The sequence below is a fragment of the Furipterus horrens genome, unplaced genomic scaffold (genome assembly GCF_987537825.1).
Source record: "Furipterus horrens unplaced genomic scaffold, mFurHor1.1.pri manual_scaffold_6, whole genome shotgun sequence".
Taxonomy (NCBI): domain Eukaryota; kingdom Metazoa; phylum Chordata; class Mammalia; order Chiroptera; family Furipteridae; genus Furipterus; species Furipterus horrens.
Genome location: NW_028327176.1, coordinates 185,524,168 through 185,542,529, shown reverse-complemented (window position 1 = coordinate 185,542,529; position 18,362 = coordinate 185,524,168). Strand labels below are relative to the sequence as shown.

Genomic DNA, 18,362 nt, shown 5'->3' with positions numbered 1-18,362 from the left:
GGATAATAATCTCGTCTACATAGGACCATTGTGAGATTAAATGAAACGATGAATATAACTGTGAATAAACACCTTCTCAGGCATAGTAGGTTTTGGTTACAATAAGGGCTCTGAATGGAGTTTAGGCTTTCAACCTACATTTCCACGCCACCTTGAGCAAATCATCTTACCTCTGTGGGAATCATACCCCAAATTTCTAAAGCCAAGAAGTGTATCAGATTATCTCACAGTTCCTTCTAAGATGGCTGTAACAAAAGGTGGTTGGCTTTTCCATATCATACCTAGTTACTTGGTTTTCCATTAGCTTTATTTTAGGCTACTACTCTGAGAAATTAACAAAATTTAAATTCACTTGTGATCAATGCAATTTGTGCGCGCACACACACGCCAGGTTAGAAAAGCTAAATTCTCCAGTCTGTCAGAGATTTTTAACATTTTTCTTTGCTTCGCTGTTTTCTCCGATATAACGGAGAGACTGAACTCATATCTGAGCCTTTTTTCTGTACTTGGATGCAACGTCCTAGGCAAGTCTCTAAAGGCTCTGAACACAGACTTGGGGACTCAAATCCCAAATCCGCCACTTGTTAGCTGTGCATCCTAGGGCAAGTTGCAGAACCTCCCTGAGCCTTACTCTATGTTTTATAACAGTTAACGAGATAAAGCAATCAGCTGTGAAGCCTGGTACTTGGGAAAAAGCTCAACAATGTTAGCTATTACTCATAGTAGTATGTTCCTTCCCTTTCATTCTTGGCTTTCCTATTACTGCAAGGGGAGGCTGAAATACTTGAAGCATGAAGGGGCAATAAGAAAATCTGGGGAAGGGAAACATAGAGTGGCAACCAATACTCAATACATAAGCAGATTAACAGAAAAGAGCAATTCAGGAAGCTTAGATCAGATCTGGGTTCCACAATTTTCTAGCTTTGTACATTTCATGAAGTTGTATCACCTCCCTGAGGTTTTGTTTCCTCCGCTCTAAACTTAATCCAATCACACAAGATTGTTAGTGAAAGGTTCAGAAACAAATATTCAATATATACAAAAATACTTCCTAAAGCCTAACGTACTGAACAAAGCAGTTTTTCTCACTGGGTGGATACACTTTGAGGGGGCGGGAGAGCTGGATTCTGCTTCTCGGCCGCTCGCGAACAAGCTGGGCTGATACTGCTTAACCCCTCTGGAAGCGTTCACCCGCTAGATAATTAGAGTAGCGACAGCAACCATTGACTGGGGGCTTACCATACGCCACGCACTGCACTACGTTCTGAATTTGCCCACCAGGTGACCGCTCTCGTTCGTTTAGTGTTCACAATTTTAAGGGAGACATTCTGTCCACTTAAGAGATGAAAACACTAAGGCTGAGACAAGTGAGAAACCTGCCGTCCGGCCCTGCAGCGCTTAGGTCCCAAAAAACATCTAACCGTAGGAGAGACTTGTTAGCAACCACGCTTTCCCTCTAATCCTTTCATCACCAGCTTTTCCGCAATTATTCACAGCGGGACTGTGGGCGTGTCCTTCAGCCAGGTGCACTGAAACCCAGGCTGCTGGCTAGACTCCGCGCACCTCGGGCCCGCCCCTTCCGGTTCCTGACCAGCCCCGCCCACCTCCGAGTGGCTCCGTCCACCCATGAGAGGCCCCGCCCATCCACGAGAGTCTTCTCCCGCAGGGCTCTTCCACTGCCCTCGTGTGTGGAAAAAAACATATACCCAGACTGCCCCGCACTTAGCGGAACGTAGCGCATGCGTCCGGAGAGCGGCCGGATTTCCTGTCCACTCTCTGCGTTTCCGACAGGATACTGCCGACCAATGAGGTGCGCGCGAAGGCGGGCCATAGTGCTCCAGGCTCCTCCTTCTCCGGCCGCATTCCGAGCCAGGGGGGAAAAGGCCCGCGGGAGGCCGGGTCGGCTCCACGCGGGTTCATGGCTGCCTCCGGGAAGGTCAGCACTTTCCGTCTCCCGCCATTGCCCACGATTCGAGAAATCATTAAGTTGTTCAGACTGCAGGCGGCGAAGCAGCTCTCCCAGAATTTTCTGCTGGACTTGAAGCTGACAGGTGGATAGTTTATCAGTGCCCCGGGGGCGTGGGGCACGGGTCTCGCGCGGATCCTGCGAGCGGGTGTCCAGCTTCGGGCACAGTTGACCAGCCGGCCCTTAGATCCTCCGTCCACTTTGTACTGAAAGAATCAGCGCCCAGGAGGCGCGTGAAACGCTTTGTGTGCGCACGGGATCCCGCGCTCGGGCTGCTGCAGGGCTGGTGCGGGCGGGCTGTGCAGGCGCCCGGGAGACCCAAGGGCAGGAGGCGCGCGTGTTGGGGACGGCGACGGTGGGCGGTCCAAATTCGATGTGTTAGCACTGAAATGGTGCTGCACGTGCAGGCGAGGGTGACTTTCCGCGCAGTTTACCGTTATCCGGACTTAGATTAGGGCAGGGATTTTATCGATAACTTGTCGGAAAGGAGCGTCACGTGTAGGACTCAGTACTGAGACGTTTACTTGCATCTAAGAAGTCTCCGTGGGTGCAAATACTCATTCAGTAAATGCATATCGAAAAACCGTGCTGCTGTTGGAGCCACGAGGTCACAGTGAACAAGGCAAAGTGCCTGCGGGAGCTTACAGTTTAGTAAGTTTACGTGCCCGCGCCCGCGCGATGACAGTCACCAGTTTGAAGCGCACAGTCTGATGCGTTTTGCAGATGTATACATTCGTTCAATTCATTACCACCATTTCTTAGTGATCTTCTCTTCTAAAAGATGAGGTTGCAAGAGTGAGAGGTATTACAGATGTGCTTTTGACGTCTTGATATTTCTATTTGGCCTCTCTTTAGAAGCTGAAAGTATATCACTCCCCCAAAAGTTCATTTTTCAGTTCAACGAAGTACCGTCAACAAAGCGCGACTACGATGCTTTGTTTCTTAGACTTCTTTGGAGCTTTTATTCTGCCAGTAGCAATATGACTTTGAGTAAATAGCTTAACTCTGCTTCGGTTTTCTTTAAATCTGTTATTTGGAGGTAGGTCTTACAACAAGAATTTAAAAGGTTATCCACTTCTGAAGTTTTTTGGTTCTGGAAGTAACCAGAATTAGCTTTTCTGCCAGTCATTAGCCAGATTCTAGGTATGAAGCAACAATCTCAGGACTAAAACAGGTCTTTACATTTTAAAAAAATCCTTCATATCTATTTTCCCATTGAGCCTTTATTCACCCCCAGGAGAAAGTTCCAGAATCTAGATACTATTCTCTCTTCTATGGGAACAAACTGAAGGGAAATTAAGGTCCCTGTCCGAGGCTAAAATGCAAAGCTTAGTGGATTGACGGTGCCTTCTTGATGACATTTGTGTTTGAATGTGCCTGAAGAGTTTGAGGGCGGCACCACTGACCGGCTCCACTTTTCAAAATGAGAATATTAAATTCACCCCATAACGCCTGTGCTTAATGTATCGTCTCTGTTCTCTCTGAGAGGCGTTGGTCTGTATCGGAGGAAGGATTGGCTTTAGAGTTTGCACTCTTCCTTCCAATTGCTTTCTGGATGACCTTGGCTAAATAAAACAGTCAAGGCAAAGGAAAAGTGCAGAGGAGTTAAGCTGGGATAGTTAGTCTTGTAAGGATTTGTTATGAGAAAGCCTATAAAGCTGATTGCCTCCCTGCACCATGAATAGACAAAACTATTTTTGGATGGTCCAATGACTGTTTTTCCTTTAAGCCTACAAAGGTAGGTTCTCAATAGCAGAAGCAAAAATGGGACTATATAATATCAATGAATACTGCCAAGAAGTGCTGGTATGTTTTTAGTGACTAAATTTCCGCTATGCCCAGAGGCCCAGTTGCTTGGATTTTAACATCTCAGTCAATAATACCAACCCTTAGTATGTTTTTTTTAAGAAGTGACGATTGGTTGCATTGAATCCTCATTAATCTGCTTTTCCATGATTTCTGAAGGTCTGCTAACTTGAAGAAGTTAATTAATTTAAAAAAAAATTTCTCTATATCAACTTGCATGTTCGCAAAGCTTAAAAACCTCCACTGCTAAATTTAACTTTTAACTGAAAACCACCAAGAATCCAAATTTCTGCAAGTCTGATGATTTAAGAACTTGTTACTATTGCCATACTGAGCAGCAGCCAGATGTTTAGAGGTAAAAATGGAGAATGCCAGCCTTTGCTGCTTCTGGATTTTTAAACAGAAACATTGAAAATTTTGAATGGGAAGCTGGTCATGCTCATTCAAATATTCGATGTTGAATAACTTTTGACAAGTGGTGCATGCTTACCCCATCCATTCTTCATAGGGATTGATTGGTTTGGAGGAGGAACAGAAGATACAATACTGGCTACATCTAAGTTAAGGAAATTTGTCATGGCAATCCTATTTTTGTTCAAGGACTGGTACTTCTCAACAGCGATGTGGTAGAATGATGAATGGCCACCGCATGTTCGTTTCGGCTGAGGGTTACATAATTGGATTAATGGGGTATATAAAAGATTAGTTGATTGAATAATGGCTGATAAGAATTTGTATCGATTGCTTTTTTAATTCCACACACCAAAATTTGCTAAGGTCATCAAGATAACTTTCTTTTCTCCAGATAAAATCGTAAGGAAAGCTGGCAATCTGTCCAATGCTTACGTGTACGAAGTGGGCCCCGGGCCAGGGGGAATCACAAGGTCCATTCTCAACGCCAATGTTGCTGAACTTCTGGTGGTTGAAAAGGACAGTCGCTTTATTCCTGGATTACAGGTGAGATGCTTAAGGTGTCTTTCCAAAAACTCAGTTTAAATCTTTAGGTCATGACTTTTAAACCCCACGGTATCCAAGGATTAAATTAAATTGCCACATCCCCAGGCCCCATGCCAGAGATTTTGATTCATAGTCTGGAGAGGTCTAGAAAGATGCATTTCTAACAAGCATCTCCACGTGGTCCGTTGACCAGGATTACATAAATCTGCTTTATTCATTAATGCTAAACAATCTGTTTTGTATCACCCTCTTAAGAAAAAGAAAACAAAACAAAACAAAAAAAAAACTGTGCATGTCATGCCCTTTCCTTGAAAAATAAGTAAAAATAAATATTGTTAATAATGACTCAGCATGACTTCTGAGAGCTTCATTTAGGTTCATAACATCATTTCTACAAGCAGAAGATGGAGAAGACATTGGCTTAATTGAAAAAGTAGTTGCTAACCTTAGGCATTTGTGTAAGAGAATTTTTTAATTGAAGGAATAAAGTGGTACCACGGTACATAGGAATTCAAGATGAGATGTGGACAAAGCGATTTGTGCATCTTTAAAACAGTTGGTACTGTTATTATAAGAGAAATATTTACAGGAACTGAGCACATTTCTAATAGAGGAGAGAAGCCTTGAATGAGGGAATTCAGAGCTGCCTATCAAAGGTTGGCGGGGAGAGAATAAACTCGTTTTGATCTTCTTGAAAGAGTTAGAACAAATAAGTGAGAAGCGAGGGAGGCGGATTTGGATTTAAAATAAGAAGGGACATATTTTTTAAATGTTGGCAAATAGTACAACCAGGATCTTATAAAGGGAATTCTTCACTGGGGGCACTTAACGGCTGAAGGGCCTTTGATTCTTCCCTAATCCTAAAACTTCAGAAGAGCCATTAGCAATTTATTAGGTAAGTCCAATAGAATAGTCAAATTATCTGCATTATTGTTTTTATACTAGAGAACAAATTGGTTTAAAATTAGTACATTTTAATATTTATTTGTATGTGTATTAATGGAAAAATCTTTACTTTCTGCCAGAACAGTTTGAGAAAATTTGTTTGAAAATCTAGGCCTTTGTGTGCATGCATCTGATTTTTTTTAAAAGTAACCTAGTGATAGTTTTCTTTTTAGTTTGCTATATTCAGTTTTTATGCTTTAAAAAATTATATAATATTTACTTTTATCTAATTTTGCCAGTCTTTATTGACAGAATTGTTTTCAGATTTGTAATTTTATTTTGGAATGATATGGTATACATTCTGTGATCAAATGTGGAATTTAATATTGATTTTTGCTTTGAACTGCTTCTTAAGAACTGTATCTCAGTTGGAGGTGAAAGTTCTGTGCTTTTAAAAAAAAGAATTAGGAGGTTAATTTCAAGCTAAATTACTCTGCAGGAAATATATATTTGATTTCTTATCTATTTCTGTAGAGGAAGCAAAATTCTTAGTGCCTTGTATGCAGGAAAGGAATTTGCCTTAAAAAGAAGTGTTGGGTACTAAAATATCAAATATACTTCTTTTTCCTATAAAGAATGTTTCAATATGTAATAGCACTTTCTTTTAGAGTTACTAAATTAATCATAAAACTGAGTAAAGGCAGAAAGAGAGTGATCTGTTTTAAGGATTCATTCCATTTTAGTGATTTCTAAGCTAATAGAATTACTTTTTAAAGAAATCGTAATAATTTATAAAGTGTCTTCTAGCTGAAAATATGTCATTTGTAGCTTAATTCAATTCTTCTAATGTCATCATGAGGCAGCTTAGAGGAAAGAACAGCAGTGATCATGTAGGCTTCACTCTCAGCATGTTGTAAAGTGAGAAAACGTACCTAATACGTGAAAGCAGCAGAACACAGGTTTTTGGTAAAGAAAGCAAACTGGAGGGTCAAGCTGTCAGGCTTTGACTTCAGGCTCTACCATTAACTGGTTGTATGACCTTGGGTGGGTAACTCTCTCTCTATTCACCCCTTTACTCAGAGGATTGTAGGAGGATTAAATGAATCCCTCCTACTTAGTAAGCATTTCATACAGTTTTTGATATAGTCAATCAAATTATTAACCCATGCCTGTGCACTGCTGTTAATTAAGGATTGATCGGGAAACTGCTAATCTGGAAAGTGGTGTAGGAGAAAAGGAATGTTATTTCTTTGGAGCACAAGAGAGTCCCCAGTGCCATGGAAACACAGGGGCTTAGACCTTCTCCTGCATTCTCTTCCAGATGTTTACTCTAGAAGTCAATCCTTTTACAAGGAAAGAAGGGAAAAGGAAGGGAGGGGAGGGGAGGGGAGAGGAGGGGAGAGGAACAGAAAGGACTCATAGAAAACACATTAGTCATTGCCAGGGGCTTGGGTAAAAGTGGTCAAAAGGTACAAACTTCCAGTTATAAAATAAATAAGTCCTGGGATGTCATGTACAACATGGTGACCATAGTTAATGATATACTTTACTGTATATTTGAAAGTTGCTAAGAGAGCGAATCTTAGAAGTTCTCAACACCAGAAAAAAAAATTGTAAACGGTGATGTTAGGTAGCCTTACTATAGTGACCAGTTCTCAATGTATGCGTACTGGCAAACCTCGGGGATATCGTGGGTTGCGTTCCAGACCACCACAATAAAGCCAGTAAGTACTAGGGTTGTAATCTTTTTGCTGGTGGAGGGTTTTGCCTGCAATTTGTAAAACAAAAAAAATGCAACATTTGTGAAGCACAATAAAGTGAAGTGCAATAAAACAAGGTGTGCAGATATATCGAATGTTATACACCTGAAATTAACGTAATGTTATATGTCAGTTATATCTCAATTTTTAAAAAGTTGAAATGATTCTCAAGATTCCCTGGTGATATTCTTTCTTCCGAAATTTACTTTATCTGATATTAATACTGCCATTCCAGCTTGCCTTTGATTACTGTTAGCATGGTGTATATTTTCCATCCTTTTAACCTATTTGCGTTTTTATATTTAAGTGGGTTTCTCATAGGCAGCTTATAGTTGTCTTGCCTTTTCCCCACCACCAATCTGACCATCTCTACCTTATGTATTAGTTTTCTATTGCTGCTGTAACAAATTACCACAAATTCAGTGGCTTAAAACGACACAAATTTATTCTCTTGCAGTTTGGGGGATAAGAGGTTCTAAAATCAAGGCCAGCGGAGTTTCATTCCTTCTGGAGCCTTCAGGAGAGAGTTTGTGCCTTTGCCTCTTTCAGCTTCTAAGGTCGCCTCCATTCGTGAGCTCGGGGACCCCTTGCTTCTGTACCTGCTGCTGTTGACTGATCCTCCTGCCTCTCTCTCACAAGGCCCCTTGTGACTTTGTTGGATCCACCTGGACAATCTAGGCTCACCTCCCCATCCCAAGATACTTAACCACATCAGCACAGGCCCTTTTACATGGGTGACATAGCCCCAGGTCCCAGGGACTGGATTGGACCTCTTTGTGCGGCTTATTATCTCTAGCTGTGAGCTTAACGGTGTACTGAAGGTGCGCAGTACACGTCTTCACGCATCCCAGCCTGCCGTCCGGTTTTGTACGACCTCCGTTTTAGCATAAAAACTCAGGGTAGTCTGCTGGCTTCTCTCCCTGCCTGGCCTTCGTGCTCGCTGACACTTCCGCACACGGTACAGAGGTCACAATACAATGTGTTTTTGTTTTCAAAGTCAATTCGGTGCTGGAGATTTAAATAAGCAAAAATTCTTAAGTGTTTACCGGTACTTCCACCTCGTATCATTTCCAGACTTTCTTTAGTGTGACTCTGTTGGTAATGAATCTTTCAGCACTTACATGTCTGAAAAAGTGTTTTATTGCGCCTTCACTTTTTGAGAAGCACATCGGCGGGGTTCTTTCAGCACTCTTTAAGATGTTGCTACGCTATCTTCTTGCGTTGCTCCTGACAAGAAATCTGTCATCTTTATCTTTGCTCCTCTGTCTTTTTCCCTCTGGCTGCCTTTCAGATTCTCTCTTTATCACCGGCTTTGCGCAGTCTCATCACAATGGGTCCTGGTGTCATTTTCTCCATGTTTCCTGTCCGTGGGGCTTATGGAGCTTCTTGGATCTGCGGGTTTTCCTGTGCTCCCTGTTGGGCAGTGTCCGAATATTGTCACTTTGACTATTTTGTCCATTTTTTATGGAAGGCAAAAGGGTATATCTGGTCCCTGACAGCCCATCTTGGCCACAGTAAGAAGTACTAGGATTCTTCTGAACCATTAAGTTACGTGCTTATTTTGTGGAATTTTGGAAATAGTCGTCGGCAGCCGTCTGTCTCGAGAGACGATGGTGTAGCTTCTTAAGTGTCTATCTGCACCGCCGAGAATGGCTGTGCAGTCCGACTCGGGAGTGACACGGCATCTGTCTCCTCCCGTGTTGAATCGACATCTTGCGATGACGCTGGAGTGTCCTCTCCAGTGGAGCTGAAGCTACAGAGCCTGGGCAGGGTGATATGGAGGGTCTGCTGTTGCCCATGCAGCAGACCCCCCCTCTCTTCGCAGCTGAAGGGTCCAAGGGAAAGACGGAGTCGATACAGCTTGGGTTCAGGTGTGCCGCAGGAGTTGCCGGTGTTGACTACAACGTCAAACCGCCTTAGGGACTCCGGCTCCGGATTTTCTGTTGGGGTTTACTCCCTTAGCCTTTCCCCTGAAGAGGTATGCCGCAAGGCAGCGGAGGTTTTTTGGAGTCAGAGTTTTCCTTCTCTGATGTACCCTGACTGGAAGATCGAACCAGCGACACTTAGCTCGCAGGCCGACGCTCAATCCACTGAGCTAAACCAGCCAGGGCTCTGGAAATAGTAAGACATTGGTTATTGCTAGCATTGCCTCTGCGTTTTTATGACAGGTAAACAGAGTGATTCTCTCTACTTGATAGGCAAAGTAGAAAGTTCACAGGATGGAGAATCAAATGGGCTGATGTTCAGACCTCAGGTATGCCACTAGCTTTGTAACCTTGAACTTACTGTTGAACCTTTCTTCGCATTAGCTTTCTCCTCTGGGAATAATAGTTATCTTTGGTGGTTATTGCAAGGATCGACAGAAATATATGTAAAGAGCTGGTTTACTGCCAGTAGCCAATCAATTGTTGCTATTAAAATTATTCCCCTTCCCATCATCTCATAAAGGGACACGAAAAGTAAATTAGACATCCTGGTAAAAGGAGCTCTTTTTTAATCAGAGATAATAAAATTTTGAAAGTCTTTTATCTCTAGCGAATGTTAAAAAAGGATGATGGTTTGACTTTCTGCCGTAACATGATGACATCGTATTTTACACACATAACTTGCTTGATATAGCTATAACCACAGTTAATCATACTGCAGACACTCCCTACAAGTAAGCAAAAACCAGCTTACATCCAAAGTGATTTCCTAGCCCTGGCCGGGTAGCTCAGTTGATTAGAGCTTCATCCCCCTGTGCCAAGGTTGTGGGTTTGATCCCCTGTCGGGGCACACACAGGAATCAAACAATGGATGCATAAGTAAGTAAAACAACAAAATCGATATCTCCCCTCCTTCCCCCAACCTCACTCCCTGCCTCCCCCTTCTCTCTAAAATCTATAAAGAAAAGTTTTTTTAAAGTAATTTCCTGGTCCACCTCAAATTACAAGTATGGAACCCAGTGCTGGAAGCAAACCCGCTGAAAACAGCAGAAGCGTTACACAGAAAAGCTATAAAAGGAAATATAAAACCGGAAAGCAGTGTAGTGATAGTCAGGGGCATAACCATTGAGGCCATTACTCTACAAGCAGAAGTGAAAAAGTCATCGAGAAAAGGGTGAAACTGGGTTCACTGTACTTGGCTTACAGGAGAAAATTGCTCCATAACATTTAGAAAGATTTCTCTATATAAGTCTTTTTAAGAAATGTTAACACTTAAAGGGGTAAACATGGTTGAATAGAAAATTCACTCAATCGGACACCTAATTCCTTCACGAAGCTGAGTAAATGAGTCTCTACTATTCGTCTTCTGGTCCTGTTTAAAAAGCAAAGCAAGCTGACTTTTGGAAATCAGGCAGTCATCTTCACCCTAAGAAAAGCCTATTGTGACATCCTGAATTCCTTTTGAAAAACAGCATTAGTCTTTTCTATGTGTTCTATATAAGAACAAAAATTTTATTTTTCACCTATCATGTTCCCTATTACAGATTTTTAAAAAATCCTCATAGAGTTTGGCAGACAGCTTTGCCCAGCCCTTATTTCAACTGTATGACCTTCTTCCTGCTGAGCCTGGAGGAAGGCGGTGCTGCCGAGCTGGGCGGTGCCGGCTGCCGTGGCCCCTCACCGTGAGAAGGTGGCCTCACGTACACAAGGTGGCTATCGGAGAGAGGTTTTTCTTCTCAAGGAACTTATAATTGTATGCAGGTTCCAAGAACTGCATAAATTCTTTCGTCATCAAGTTAGAGCCCCGACAGACTGCCTGGGTAGGACCACAGTTACTCTCTCCCTGCAGGAGAGTGTGCTGTGAGCCCCTGACTTGTCAGAAGAAGCTTTAGATGACGACACGGAGGACACCTCTGCCTCTGTTTTCTCTTTCGATAAAGGTGTTCTCTGTTATGTTATGACTCGTACCCATTGCCAGACCTAATACTGCGAAAAAAACAAAACCATTGTCTCTCTTGGATATTTGGTGTAATTACTCCCAATAGAGAGTAAGAATTTTATAACTCAGTACGGCGGTCATGAGAGCTAACATTTCTAGGGTGGTTAAACGTATATCTTCTCCTTTTTCATGGTGTGGCTTTGTTTCTTACCTTACAGCCTTGTTTAATGAATGCCTTTACTCTAAGCTTACAGACGGCACAGTTTGGAAGGCTATAGGATTGAACACTACAAAATGATAGAACAATTTAAGAGTGTCTGTAGAAGTACTCATTTGGCTGTAATCAATTGCCTGCATTCATAGGCTGCTGTGCCTTCCAGCACATTAGGAGGTAATACTCGGAGGGTTCTGAAGTGTATGTAATGCCCAGTGTTATTCTTGAAGGGCCGTCATAGTGCCCTTTCCCACTCCATCGTGCCCAACATAATGATAATGAAGGCATTTTTCTTTATAAGTGGTTAGTTAGACCGTCTGTGTGGATATCATTAGGTGTTTAAATGGCTATTGTCTGTAATCATTGGGTAGCACTTTTCCCCCACGGCTGCTCCAGACCTTTCTCATACAGCTGTGAACACCAGTCTTCATTCCTTCAGCAGTGGGGGGTCAGAAAGTGGAAGATCAGGCTACACAGCAGTCATGGAAGAGGCCGACCTTTTAAAGAATGGGAGGGTTTGGTCCGTCATTGATGGAGACTTCAGCCTGAAGGAGAATCCAAGAAATATATAATTCAAGTGTAACTTTAAACCTAGGGAAGGAAGATAAATGTGTGTCATACCAGTTTTCTTGTATGCAGCTATGTATAGCAGGGTAGAAAAATTAACATTTCAAACATCTTTGCGTTATCAGAGCATGTAAATTAATGCCAAAGAGCCGAGTTCACATTGTTTTGTTCTTAATTGCTAATTACTTAATTACTTTCTGTATATTAACATTGTGAAATATAGGCTTTTACTTCTGCCTCTTTGTTTTTCATATGCTAATTTGTTTTAATTATGTAAAGCGTAATTATAGTGAAAATTCTAATGTCCTTCATTGACGGTAAATGCTGTCATTAAATACACAGTTTTTAACTATTGTAACAATATAATCAATAAAATATGCTTTAAAAAAATACACAGTGTTTATGTAGTAAGTGCCTGTCCCATAGAGTATATTGAGGGCATTACGTTTTCTAAGATTTACTGTCTGAAACTTATCAAATTAAGTTTTAACAAATTATGGTAATTTAAAATAATCCATAAGTTCTTTAATATCAGAGGTACACAGTTATTTTTGCTGAACTACCATGGCTGAATATATCAAATTAGATGATTCCCAAACTTAAAATGTTTAGCCTCTTACCAACATAGGCAATTCAGTTCTGTATTTCTGAAACATTAGTTGTATAATTCTGCCTGTTATCAGTCTTTGCAAGTTAATTGACCTTACAGATTTGAGGAACCCAAAACCTCCCAAGCTAGGCGAAGAAGTTTCCAGCTTCACAAAAGCCTGAATACCATCTGGTCCTCCACTTACGAAACACATATGAAGCCCCTACTCTGTACTGTTGTAACTGCAGGGGACATTGCGGTAGATAAGAAATGGGTGCTGCCTTTAGGGAGCCCACATTGTCACGGGGGAAGAACCCTGTAGGTGCATCATTGTGACCCAGTGTGTTTTAAGTGCTGCAAAGAAGCATGTGCAAGGCACGCTGTGGACCCAAAGGTGGGAGCAATCTGGGACCGGGTTGCCTCCTCCTCCCTGTCTTCTCTCTGACTTGTGTGAGCTTCTTTCATCCTTCCTGCCAGTTGCCTAGTTAGGCAAGCAGAGAGTTAGGAGAGAAAATTACCTGGCCTGGAGCTGGAGAAGCAAGAGAAAGGGGTTCCGAGGTTCTTCAGGAGCTGAGGCTTAATATGGAAGACAGTCACGTCTTCCTTTGTAATCCACGTCAGCAATGTTTGTTTTCACTGATTATACTCACTCCTGCACGTTCAACTTCGTAAGCTCGGGGGCTGTATTGGGTTTTATTTACCAAGGACTTCAGGAATCAAGTTTTGTGCTGGAGACAGGGGCACTTAGCATGATACAAGTTTATAGATGGCTTAGCGCTAAGGCTCTTTTTAGCTGGGTGCAAACACTGATGCTGTGGGAGCGTTTCTTAAGGTGTGGTGCTGAGGGGGACGGCGTGAAGGGAGGAAAAAAGGTGGCAGAGGAAAGGGTACTTCACTGCCCCCCCCCTTTTTTTTTCTTTTTTACTCAGAAAGATTCAAGGAAGAGGAAGGGAAGCAGATGATTAGGAGGTAGAAATAGGCAGGGATGTACCTATTAAAACATGCAGGATAATAACTCACTAGGTTTTAAGTGCCCGTGGATCAGGAAAGACTAAGATTGGGGATGCTCTGCTCAGGGGGGCACCGCAGGTACCCCTTGCAACCTGGCCATGATCAGTGCCATCCACCTGGTTTGACTCTCACCATAGATTAAGTTAAAGGTCTTGGAAATACAGAGGACCTTGTGTGTATATTTTCGCCAACAAGATTTACCGTATTTTTCGCTCCATAAGATGCACCTTTTTTTCCCCAAAAGTGGGGGAAAATGTCTGTGTGTCTTATGGAACGAATATTGCATCACGGACCGTGATGTGTATCACCTGACCTGTCAGCGGTGGCGACAGCTGTTAGAAGAGGAAGCGGTGGGCCCATGTGAAACCCCTGGGGACGCTTAAATGTCCCACTTTACTGCTGAATCTCAGGGCATCTGCTCAGTATGAAGATAGTGAAGAAAGTGATATCAGTGATTGTAAGCAGCTGAGCTTCATAAATTCTTATACTAGTGATGATGAGTTCTTGGGGTTCCCAGAAAACTAGAAGAGACTTGAACCTTAAAGTCGCTCCTCATTTGTTAATGACAGTGACGATAGTTCTTAATCCCGCTGTTGACTGCTGTTCACTTTACATGGTTGAAATATTATTCTGTTATATTTTATTAAATATTTTAGTACACCATTTGGTTCAGAATTTTTTTTTTTCTTATTTTCCTCCTCTAAACCTAGGTGCGTCTTATGGAGAGAAAAATAGGGGAGTTGAATTAAGCTTGTCTCTTGTGATTTACTCCTAATTCTCAGTATTTCATGATGATGTTTGGCCTCTCATTAAAAAACTTAAAGGTAGGAGTTGAGTTTTTGCTAAATGCAGACAGAAATACAAGTCATTCTGAGGGTCAAAATTATGTTAATAAATCACTGGTGAAATTGTAAGCTGTTTTTATGTTGTCATCTGCTCCTGCCCCCACCATTAATATGTTCAAAGTAAAACACTATCATAATCTATTGCAGTGGATACTGTTTACTATTAGTTCACTACCAGTCACTCTTAGTCTCTGGCTTTTCAGATGGATTTAATAATGCACAGATTAGAAGTAAAAAACTTTAATTTCAGTATTTGCCGAAGTGCATGAGCTTTTTTTTTTTTACCTTTCTGTAAACTAGATGCTCTCTGACGCAGCCCCTGGGAAACTGAGAATTGTCCATGGAGATGTGCTGACATTTAAGGTAGAAAGGGCTTTTCCAGAAAGTCTTAAAAGACAGTGGGAGGATGGTAAGTGACATTGGATTGCTTTTCTTATTTTTTGTAACGATTTATATTAGAAATATTTATATATTTATTTCAATGTTATTATATATTCATATTAAAAATTATCTAAACAGAATAGGTAATACGCATTGTACTTGTTTTCTGCTTTTCCACTTTCTCCCAAAATATTACATCTAATTATTTTTTCTTCATTCTAATTATGTCTTATTTCTCAGATGGTTTGGGTTGTATTCACATAAACTTGTCATTTTTAAGATTCCACATCAGGATGGGGTGAACTAGGAGGTGCTGCTTTTTCCAAAAGGGAAACAGAAAGAAAGCAGTGTTTCAGTAACAATCCCAGGCAGCCCCTGCTGTTATTTCCTGGCTGCTCCCTCTCAGCCCCCAGCGAAGGCCCTTTCCACGCGGGCAGTGGTCCTGAGAACCTCTGGGCTCCGGCTCGGGGGAGCGCAGAGACAAATGGCTGCTTTCCGCCCACGGGCCCCCCCAGGACAAATGGAGGCACGATTCTGGTGCAGCCATCCAGCTGCCACCCACCGCGTGCGTGTCCGGCCCGCGTGGCCAGGCTCCGGCAGCCTCGTGGCCGCTGCCCCGGCCCCCACCCCTCCTTCAGCAGCCCGCCCTCCCGCCCCTGCCCTGGCCCACCACCGCCCACGCCGAACGGTTCCAAGCCTTGCCTGACCGAGGCTCCTTTGACTGCTTCTGCTCTCTTCTGGGGGGTTTCCCTGACCCCAGGCCCTCCCGCTTCCCCGTTACCTTATTGTGAGCCTTCTCTGACTCTGCTTTGCCGGCGGTTACTTCTGTCACCCACCTCTCACATGGTGTTTCTGAGGTTTTTTTCTTCTCGGGCACCTTCTTTTCTGCTGCAGACCTGCGTGGATTACTGCTCTCCTGTGGTTTCGCTCCCCGCCTGCTTATGGCAGACACTTGCAACTGTATATCCAGGCCGGATCCCCTTCCTGGGCAGCTGCCCCTCTGGCAGGTCCATCTGGGTGCCCACGAGCACTTTGACCTCTTCACGTCCAAAGCAAATTATCTTTTTCTTCAAAGCAATTCTTTTTTTATATTTTCCCTAAGTCAAAAATCGGAGGACTTTCACTGACTAAACACTAATTAAGTAGATTTTTTTCCTTAATAATTCAAGGCTGATTGTGAAAAAACATTGCTTTTGAAGACTAAATGGAGTGGAAAATACACAGGCATAGTTTTTTCATATATTTTTATTGGATGCTATTAATATTTAGCTTGACTTTACTCTTAACTAAAACTGTATGCAAAATATATTGATGAAACCATTTCAAGTTGTTTCTTTCTCCTGCCAACCAGATCCTCCAAATGTACATATTATTGGAAATCTGCCTTTTAATGTGTCAACTCCACTGATAATCAAGTGGCTCGAAAATGTTTCTCAGAGGAATGGACCCTTTGCTTATGGCAGAACCCAGATGACACTGACTTTTCAGAAGGAAGTGGCAGAGGTAAGGTTTAATTTTTTTCTCTCTCTTTTATCACATGATCAAATTCCAAAACAAAATAGTGCTGCATTTCCATCACAGACTCTGTTTTCTAAAGTCACTGCTCCATCACACACGCGCACAGGAAAACCCAACAGCAGCGCAACCGCAAGTGAACCCTGTGATGACGGGCGGGGACAGATGGAACTGCTGTCGGCTCTCCGTGCGGAGCATAAAGGATGTGCTGTCCCCTGAGGAGGCGGGGTAGTAAGTACAGGACACATGGCCGCAGCACAGCTAGGGGAAGGTGGAGCCATGGGACATGTGGTGCATGACACGTAGGGATTGGCATCTGATGGGCTGAACTCAGTCAGACGGCAGTTAAAGAACATGATGATCAATTTGGAGCTGAGAAAGGGAGGGGGACTGGTGTCCCATTGTTCAGTGCGGACTCCCTCACTCTGCCGCCTCGGCTGCGCCTGCCTGCCAGGGCAGTTGTGTTCCAGGTTCACTCCCTAGAAAATAGGTGATGGGATCTGCAGACTGTGTTTTTTTGAATTTTTGTTGTGACGTGTAAGTACAAAAGCATATGTAATGTATATTTGAGGTCTGTCCAGAAGGTATCCAGCCATGTAATATGAAAAATAGAGACATTTATTGAGGAAGATACAAGATACAAGAAACATTGTACATAAGACAATGACACCTCAGTCCCCTTCAAAGTGGGACCTTACACAGTTTTCCCAGTCGCCATCAGCTGCCCTGTTGTATTTTCCTGAATCTCATAGACGGTCTGAAATCTCCTCCCTTTTAGTTTTGGGGAAATCCAGAAGTCACAGGGCACCAAATCTGGGCGGTGCTGGGGCTGAGGCACCTGGGTGATGTGATGTTTCACCAAAAAACTCCGCATGAGACATGATGCATGAGTGGGCATATTGTCGTGATGAAGCTGCCAGTCACCGGTTGCCCATAGCTGCGGCCTTCTGAGTCATCCGAATAGTTTCCACAGAGGAATGTTCAAGCTTAATGCAAAATCTGATGCGGATCCATTGCTCTACTCACTCATTTTGAATTGTGACAGCCACACAGTACCCACGCTCACTCAGTGGGGTCTACCACCCCCACTGACTAGTACAGTGACGTGGTCACTGTTCACACTTGTGCATTCCAGTCCCCTCTCCTTGGCTGCCAGGTTACATCGATGTCGTGCAAACTGTTCTTGTTACATTAACAATGGCTGGACTTCTTCCAGACAGACCTCGTATCTATGGCTTAACAAAAAGAACACCTGAATGCCCACCACCCACGTCAACTTAAGTAAATTCCCAACAGCTTTGACGCTGTCTTGGAGGCTTCGTCCAGGTTGTATCTCCTGTCCCCACACTATGGCAAAGGTAATCAGTTCCATGGATTTGGGATTTATTATCTCTGCAGTTTATCACATAGATTCTTATATATAATTAACATACTTCAGCTTTTGTCCACTTTGAACTTTATACATATGATTCATGCAGGGTGTGTCCTTTTTATCCTGATGCACTCACACTGCTCACAGGTGTAGTTTGTATAGCAGTGTGCAGTACTACACTACCCAGTCCTTGACTCCGTTATCATTCTCCTGTTTTGGGATGCTGAACGAGTCCCCATGTTGTGTTACTACAAATAAAACTGTCATGAGCATCCTTCTGTGTGGGCCAGCTGGAGCACACGGGCCCACAGAAATGCCGGACTGAGAAGTCTGCAAATCTTTGCCCTTGCAACGTGAGGCTAAATTGTTCTCAAAAGTCATTATGCCTGTTTTTATATTCCCACCAACGGCTCATTTTGCTTCCTAGCCTTGCCAGTACCTGCTTCTGCCAGATTTGCACTTTTTTTGTTAATCTAGGGAGAATGGTGTGACATTGTGGTTTTATTTTGTCTTTTGCTGAATTCTAATGAAATTGAGCACTGTTTTTACATGTTTATTGGCCTTTTGGGTAAGCACTTTTGTGGAGTGCATGACTTTTACTCAGTTTTCTGTTGGGTTGCTTGTCGTTTT

The 18,362-nt window shown here is 42.8% G+C and overlaps 1 protein-coding gene across 2 annotated transcripts in view; it reads left to right on the top strand.

The window, feature by feature from the left end:
- Nucleotides 1-1,833: 1,833 nt before the first annotated feature.
- Nucleotides 1,834-18,362, top strand: part of TFB1M (transcription factor B1, mitochondrial) — a 49,846-nt gene continuing 33,317 nt past the window's right edge. For both annotated transcript variants that reach the window (XM_090280009.1, XM_090280008.1), the window contains exons 1-4: nt 1,834-2,051; nt 4,578-4,729; nt 14,765-14,873; nt 16,197-16,348. In XM_090280009.1, the coding sequence (XP_090136135.1) occupies nt 1,919-2,051; nt 4,578-4,729; nt 14,765-14,873; nt 16,197-16,348 (546 nt within the window). In that variant the 5' untranslated portion in view covers nt 1,834-1,918. The remainder of the gene's footprint in view (nt 2,052-4,577; nt 4,730-14,764; nt 14,874-16,196; nt 16,349-18,362) is intronic.